Source organism: Argentina silus (genome assembly GCF_951799395.1).
Source record: "Argentina silus genome assembly, chromosome: 1".
NCBI classification, from domain to species: domain Eukaryota; kingdom Metazoa; phylum Chordata; class Actinopteri; order Argentiniformes; family Argentinidae; genus Argentina; species Argentina silus.
The window spans coordinates 1,311,544-1,319,727 of NC_139655.1; the positions used below are offsets into that span (position 1 = coordinate 1,311,544).

An 8,184-nucleotide genomic window follows, 5' to 3' on the forward strand; every position below is an offset into this window, starting at 1 on the left:
AATGACGCCCCACGACTCCCCTCAAATGTCAGGGGCACCGCTTATGACAAGGCCTTGTAATAAGGAGGACTATTGGTCAGAAGAGGTGCACCTTGGGAGATGGAGTCCCATTTGAGATGTGGCCATAGAGTTCTAAAAACACTGGACTGTGTGTCTGTGGTTCTGGGTGAGATGCAGCACCAGCGCCCCCCCTAGGCTACTGCTGACACCTCCCCCCCCCCCAACCCCCCGTCCCTTAGTTTACAAGTCGAAACGAACAGAAAAATAGAAAGCTTAAAGAAGAGTCCCCCCACCCCCCTCCGGGTCTACCGACACGCCCTGGCCCTGTGTGTGTGTGGTGTGTGTGTGTGTGTGTATGTATGTGTGTGTGTGTGCGCGGTCGTGACCGCCAGAGTCTCTGAGAGTGTGAGTGTGTGTGTGTATCTCTGTGTTTGTGTGTGTGTGTGTGTGTGTCCGTGAGGGCGTCCCTTGGGGGTGAGGGGGACTCCTAGTATTTCACTCCAGGGACAAACTCCTTCGCATCTGGGTTCAAACTGCTCTTGCTCTGGAGGGAGGAATGGAGAGAAGGAGAGAGGAATGGAGAGAAGGAGAGATGGATGGAGAGAAGGAGAGAGGAATGGAGAGAAGGAGAGAGGAATGGAGAGAAGGAGAGAGGGATGGAGAGGAGGAATGGAGAGAAGGAGAGAGGGATGGAGAGAAGGAGAGGGGGATGGAGAGGAGGGATGGAGAGAGGGATGGAGAGAAGGATGGAGAGGAGGGATGGAGAGAGGGAATGGAGAGAAGGAGAGAGGGATGGAGAGGAGGAATGGAGAGAAGGAGAGAGGGAGAGAGGGATGGAGAGAAGGAGAGGGGGATGGAGAGAAGGAGAGAGGAAAGGGGAGGTAGTGTGAGTATACAAGCAGTAAACAACATGACAATAACAGCAGGTGTGAATATCCAGATGTCATATTTTCCACACATATGCTGTCCATTGTGTGTGTGTGTGCGTGTTTCTTGTAAGTGTGTGTGTACTTATATGTTCTATGTGTGTGTGTGTGTGTGTGTGTGTGTGTCTCACCGCCATCTCCTCTGCGTTGCTGTCGCTGACCGACAGGCCGTTGAGCTGCTGTTGGATCTGCCCCACCCCCGAGGGGAGGTCCCTCGCCGGGATGAACCAATCCTGATCCTCCTCGTCCAACATCTCCTGGAAACAACGCTCCAAAAACTCCTGCTCCAGCAACTCCTCCTCCACCTGAGAGAGAGGGGGGAGGGGAGAGAGAGAGAGGGAGGGAGGGAGAGAGAGAGAGAGAGAGAGAACATTTAATATCAACTGGCCTTTAGTAACACATTAAAAGGTTAACATCTAAATGAGAGCTTCAACAGTGACTTAACAACCCTTCAACATTAAGAGAGAGAGAGAGAGACAGAGAGAGAGAGAGAGAGAGAGAGAGAAGGACAAGTCAGTCAGTCCATTAGGCTGAACTAATCTGTCATCAGTTGCTCTGTGGCCAGTCTGGAGAGGAAATGAGGGAATGAGAGAGAGATGGAGGAAGGGGGGAGAGAGAGATGGAGGAAGGGGGGAGAGAGAGATGGAGGAAGGGGGGAGAGAGAGATGGAGGAAGGGGGAAGAGAGGAGAGTGGCTGATTTATACATCAGTTGGGCTCCATATCTGACGGTTTTCAGGCAGCTGTATGTGTGTGTGTGTGTGTGTGTGAGTGTGATCTGTTTTGGGTGTGTACAAATGTGTTTCATGCCCATCAACGAGCTATGTGGCTGGTCTATTTGTGTACACATATGAGTGACTAGCTGTGTGTGTGTGTGTGTGTGTGTGTGTGTGTGTGTGTGTGTGTGTGTGTGTGTGTGTGTGTGTGTGTGTGTGTGAGAGACTAGCTCTGTGTGTGTGTGTGTGTGTGTGTGACTAGCTGTGTGTGTGTGTGAGAGAGACTAGCTGTGTGTGTGTGTGTGTGAGAGAGACTAGCTGTGTGTGTGTGTGTGTGTGAGAGACTAGCTGTGTGTGTGTGTGTGTGAGAGAGACTAGTTGTGTGTGTGTGTGTGAGAGAGAGATTAGCTGTGTGTGTGTGTGTGTGTGTGTGAGAGAGAGACTAGCTCTGTGTGTGTGTGTGTGTGTGTGAGAGAGAGACTAGCTCTGTGTGTGTGTGTGTGTGTGTGAGAGAGAGAGACTAGCTCTGTGCGTGTGTGTGTGTGTGTGTGTGTACCTGTTTGTTGTACTCGTCCTCGTTCTCCATCCACATGTACTCAGCGAAGGGGTTGTTCTCGCCTCCCTCTCCTGCGTGCCCATTGGCTACGGGCTCCTTCCCCTCCTTCCCAGGAGCCCCGCCCCCCGGCGTCTTTGCTACCTCAGGACCACTCATCTCCGCCGGCTCTGAGGGGGGGGGGAGAGAGACATGGTTACACACACACACACTCTCTCTCTCTCCTAGTTACAACACAGAGAAAAGGCATCACCACCTTCCTTCAATTCATAAGCTGTGCTAGTACAGAGACAGAGACCCTAAAACCTCCCACTGACCCCCCCAAAAAACACAGCCCCCCCCCCCCAACCAAGTTACACCACCTGAAAGGCACCTGTAGTACAGAGAGGGACTACAACACCTCAGATGAACAACACCAATAAACCTCTGTGTAAACACACATACACACTTTGATAAGGCTCGATATAAAACACAATAAACACACAGCAGAGGATGTTTATCTCCATAAAGGTCCTGAGTGACACCGTTAAGGGAGAGGCTGGTAACCATTAACCATTAACCTGCTGCACTCTGTCCAAACTGAAGTATAGTATTCATGGACCATTGTCGGCTACCTGCTGACATTTACATTTATGGCATTTAGCAGATGCCTTTATCCAGAGCGACTTACAACAAATACATTTGTTTCAGTAAGTGAATCATCTCTCCATCAGTCATCATAAGACAAAGTAAACAATGCTCGGACCAGGGGCCATTGGCAGGCACAATGCTAGAAGGAGACATTTTTTGTATTTATTTATTTTATTAACAGGAGAGAAACTTGTACAGGGGGGTAGTGGGGGTGAAGAGGTCTTTAGGAGGGAACTGCTGAAGTGGCTGGTAGGATTGACAGTTTCACCAGCCAATGGCAACATTGAGAGGCCTTTTGACTGGCGGCTGGGGTTGTTTGCTGCCCTGGTCAAGATCACAAAAAGTGTCTCAGAGGAGGAGTCCTGATCTAGGATGGGTTTGACCTTTGACCTGTGAATCTGGGCCCGGTTCTCACTCAGCCCAGCCGGTACCGACTGGTAAATACAGCCGCATTGATACATACATGCAGGCTAAACATGGTCCTCTGTGGCTCAGTTGGTAGAGCATGGCGCTAACAACGCTTAGGTTGTGGGTTTGATTCCTGCTGGGACCATATATACTGAAATGTATGCTCTCACTGCAATGTAAGTCGCTTTGGATAAAAGCATCAGCTAAATGGCGTATATTACAAACAGGCAGATGTAGCAGACTACAGAGGGACGCAAGAGGGTAAGTAGGCTAGATGTCAATTCTGGATACCACCCCAAAAGGTAATTTAGCCTCGTATGAAAAAACTAGCCTTTAGGCTTCACTACAGGATGCCTCTGGAAATACCTACGAAAATACCTATGAAATACCTACAGAATACCTACAGAATACCGATGCAATGAATGATGAATGATTTCCAGCTGGCTGAACAGAAACCTGAACAGCTAGGCTCCGTTTCTATTGCGCCAATAGGGCCTCAGCCTGGAGGCTACGCAGGAAAAGCTGCTGGAAGGGAAACAGGAGAACGGGGAGGGGGGGGGGGGCGGGGGGCTCAGAGGTAGCCAATAGCTCATCGATCTGTCCTATACAGCTCTAGTACTACAACATTACCCTGTCACTCAAGGAGAGAGAGAGAGACACAGAGAGAGACACAGAGAGAGGGAGAACCTGAATGGGACTATCAGTGCAGCCTCTCCTTTGGAAAGGTTGAGTCGTAACTATTAAAAGACTGCCTTCCTGAGAAAGATGAGTCAACTCTGATAACAAACACACACACACACACACACACACACACACACACACGCACACGCCTTTCATGCCTTAGAAAATAGCAGCAGAGACTCAGTTCTTATGGTTTGTTTATCCAAACAACAACAACAACAACAACGTCATCATCAACAACAACACAAGGGAGGGTAAACATCAACACGGACGAGCAGCACCCTTCCTGTACGGACCGGGGCCGCGGCGATGTCATCACACACCACGTTATACGTTGGCCTACATCCACCTCTTGGCCTAGATCTGGGCTACTGACCGCGCGTTCCCAATGTCTGCGTACGACGTCACTGACGGGACCGTGGTGGACGAGGCTGGAAAAACAGGACAGTACAGAACCTAAAACACTGCACAGACCGGGTCCAATATCGCCGTATGACTCAACAGGAACGGATGTCGCTAAAGTCGGCGTCGTAAACACCCACCCCTCTCCCCCCCCCGGCCCCCCGGTCTGGTTTTTCTAAACGCTGCCGCAAGTTTGCAACACACCGCTCCTGTTCCTCTCTGACGCAATGAGGGCAACATGCCAGGGACCGCTGACGAGCTCGCGCTGTTTTTATAAACAAACACACACGCAGCAGAGAGCAACGTGTGTGTGTGTGTGTGTGTGTGTGTGTGTGCCAAGGTTGGAACGAGACTACTCTTAGCTCCACACGGTCTCATATTTGCCATGATGCAACCTCCGGCTGATAAACCAGGTATAAAAGTAGTTAGTGAGGTATGAGAGAGAAACAGGCAGTCAGGGTCAGTGGTGATCCTCCCCCCCGTCCACCCCCCCCCCGTCCAACAGTGGTGCGGTGGAGGGAACAGGGTGTCATCTGAGACACAGACACGTGGCGAGCTAAAGTAGGTTACTAGTCCACCGGGAGGGAGGACTGTGGCGCGGTTGTTCCAAAAACAATGAGCTGTCAACAGAGGGACGCACGCAGGACGGAGTGTGTTTGTGTGTGTGTGTGAGTGAGTGTGTGTGAGTGTGTGTGTGTGTGTGTGAGTGAGTGTAAGGAAAGGGGGACAGGGGAGAGGGTTAAAAACAAGGTACACTGACAGTTTAGACAAGCAATGATACAGAACTGGATCCTCTCTCTCCCTCCCCCCCCACTCTCTCTCCCCCTCCACTAGAAACAGGCAACTTTACCGCTCGGCCACGCTGGGGACGGGACGGACACACTTTCATCACAGAGGCCTGAACACATGGGACAGCAACACACGGGAGGACCGCATTGGAAACAAGTGTTTTCAGTCACGATTTCATGTCCCATCCTCTTTGGTCAGACACACTATATGTGTATTTAAATCCCCAATCAAGTCAATCAATCAAGGATGAGGACGTCTGATGCGTCAACAACGCAAGGCCTCCCAACGCTTACGTAACGGAGAGACTCTCTGCCGGCAGACAGCCCTTCCAGATTGCGCTGGGTGACATCAGCTATTTGAGGGGGGTCAACGGAACCTTACTCACATCTAGTAGGACAGCAGCAACCCGAAGTAAGAGATGCAGGCAGAGAGAGAGGGGGGGGAGTGAAATGAGAACGCCTGACTACAACTAGAAATGTACACAGCGGGGCAATGCTGCAGTGCAGCGTCGCAATTAACGTCACAAACCAACCCACGTGTGTGTTATTTGGCAACCAACAGCGCCTGGCTCTGTAGCGCACCTGTCCGACGCGAGCAGTGGATCTCGCTGGCCAGTGCAAGCTAGCAGGCTAACTAGCCCCGTCTCTGCCGGCTGACGCGACGCGACGCTCCGTCAGCCGGTTGTGTAACCGCGGTGGTCGCCGGCAGACAGCGGAGTCACGTAGCCTATTTTTGTGTGTGTTTTTTTTTTTTTTTTTTGCTCCTAAGACGAAACGTAAACAAGTTATTAACCATAAGAAATCTCGGAGCGGGGCGATAACCTTATTTAATCCCCTGTGCCAAAGCTTAACTCTTGAGTTAAACCGTCTTAACGACCGAGCCACATTAAGGCAGTAAGCTCGCCCCTAGTACCATCTCCACTCGGTGTCTCCGACAACCCAAAGTCATTTCACACCTCCACAGCATAGCCTAGCTCCGGCCAGCTGAGAGACAAAGACACGCACCAGTAGCACCCAGGTTGGATGAAACAGGCCGCACACAGACCCGGTGACATAATGAGAGCTTGTCTACACACGAAATTAGCGAGCTCGCAGTTAAAGGGATTGGAGGGCTTAGGTAACGCTAGCGTGGAAAGGCCTGGGGTGGGGAGGAAAAACATGACGGAGGAAAGAATTGCAATAGTAAACGCATGGTGGTCGAATAAGTTAGCAGGGGACGTCTTTGTTTTTTCCTCTGTGGCAGTTCCAGAACGCCTTCCGCACAACAATGTCACAATCCAAGCTCCGAATCTAGAACTCCAGGGTAGAATGTAACAATGCGTCGCGTTCGTTTCCCACCCTGACAATGGATTGACGCGTCAGACGCAACTCGCTAGCCCAACTAGCCAGCTAGCTAGCATCGCTGGGACAGTGCATGGCATTTCGCACGGAATAGGGTCAAGACACAAGATCCAGCGTTCAAATAGCTACTTGGTTATGAAATTAGCGTGAAAACTAACAGTGATATATTTCAAAGTCCTACCTGGCATCGCGTGGTTTCGCGTCGCGTCTTCGAAAGGCTAAAACGCAAACTTATTCCCAGGCAACGTGTAGGGTGGATTCGAAGATTTTCCCCAGTAGAGCAGGGTTAGCTAGCTAACGTTAGCTAAATACATTACGAACAAGGTGGTCATGTGGTCTATGCTTGAACAAACATCGAAGCCCCCCCCCCACCCCCTCCTCTCCTCTCCACCTCTTTCCCTCCCTCGCCTCTCACCAAAACACACACATGCGTGGCTCCCAATCGAGGCTAGCCAGCCTTGAAGCGAAAAGCACGCTGCTGGTAAGGTCAGGAAAACCAGCGCCAGCAGATCCTTTTATAGAAAGAGTGCATTGACAGGCGACAGCTAAGTGATTGACACCTGTCAATGGTAAGCTAGCCAGCGACATAATCGTGGACTATTTAATTTGAGACCGAACAATACAAGCTAACCAGCATGTAGCTAGCTAGCAAAAGTAAACAGTGTCCTAGTATAAACCAAGGCAATGATGCACTTGAAAAGTGAGAATCGGACCGTTCTTGGGGAACTCTCTATTTTCTGTGTCGTTAGCTGTCCGTTTCCCTACGCAATAGTCTAAACTCAAGCAAGCGAACAGCGCGGGGATATCGAAGGTCTGAGGCTAGCTCCCCGTTAGCTAATAATAACACAGCTGTTAGCAACCTAGCTGCTACAAGAACTACTTACCAACCAAGTTCAAACGGTAAACGTGGAATCCGTCGTAAAAATGTAACGGCAGCTCCTGCGAAAGCCCCCTTTTCTACCCGGGATAAACGAAAAAAACGAAACAAATCGAGAACGATTATCCTGACGGTTTAGGCTTTGTAAACAAGTGTCTTTGTTCGTTTTCTCCCGTTATTGGCCATAGAGCTGCGTGCGAAAATCGCGAAGTGTGCCACAACGGCGAGTCAGAGGAACGGTCACGTGGCTCTGATTGTCCGAATGTAAACACCAGCGATTGGTGGTCTCTCACGTCAATCACCCCTTTTCGCTGACATCACTGGCAGAGAGCGAGAACAAGGATCGCCCCTCTCCATTCACAGAGTGGAAAAACAAAATATAACCCAGTTTCTTCTGTCTTTGTTTGTTTGTTTGTATGTCAGTCAGTCAATCAATACGTTGTCCTGTCCAGGAATCGTTCTCGGTGAGTGATTTTGTATGATGAGGATGCTTTTCTGGTCAGCTTGACACAAGCCGGGACTCTCACCTGTTAACAAACTGTGAAATGATGTCGCGCTGTGATCTCAGACATGGAGGGAGAAGACAAGCTGTGGACAAAGCCAAACAACTGCATGATTTTCGTCACACAAGTGTAGCTGAAGAGCTTTGTGTTGCCAGAGATGACACACACACACACACACTCACTCTCTCTCTCTCTCTCTCTCTCTCTCTCTCACACACACACACACACACACACACACTCTCTCTCTCTCTCTCTCACACACACACACACACACACACACACACACACTTAATGCACATAGTGACAACTAAAGTGGAATAAAATACTGTTTTATTTTGGTCCATCCAGATAAGCAACACAA

The 8,184-nt window shown here is 50.2% G+C and overlaps 1 protein-coding gene across 2 annotated transcripts; it reads right to left on the bottom strand.

Annotated features, from left to right (window-relative positions):
- Nucleotides 1-239: 239 nt before the first annotated feature.
- Nucleotides 240-7,491, bottom strand: LOC310803484 (polyadenylate-binding protein-interacting protein 2B-like). 2 transcript variants are annotated; one of them, XM_083668274.1, is made up of 4 exons: nt 7,328-7,491; nt 2,197-2,363; nt 1,058-1,231; nt 240-544 (listed from the first exon to the last, which is right to left on the bottom strand). In XM_083668274.1, the coding sequence occupies exons 2-4, from the start codon at nt 2,350-2,352 to the stop codon at nt 488-490; spliced, it is 387 nt and encodes a 128-aa protein (XP_083524400.1). In that variant the 5' UTR covers nt 2,353-2,363; nt 7,328-7,491; the 3' UTR covers nt 240-487. The 2 variants fall into 2 exon arrangements, with proteins under 2 accessions (XP_083524400.1, XP_083524399.1); XM_083668273.1 differs by lacking the exon at nt 7,328-7,491 and adding an exon at nt 6,625-6,758.
- Nucleotides 7,492-8,184: the final 693 nt, after the last annotated feature.

Bases quoted from the DNA above. Each gene is read 5' to 3' on its own strand.
- LOC310803484 (XM_083668273.1), bottom strand. The intron at 1,232-2,196 runs GTACACACACAC...CCTCTCTCTCAG, and splicing joins AGGACGAGTACAACAAACAG to GTGGAGGAGGAGTTGCTGGA. The intron at 545-1,057 runs GTGAGACACACA...TCCTCCCTCCAG, and splicing joins GCAACGCAGAGGAGATGGCG to AGCAAGAGCAGTTTGAACCC.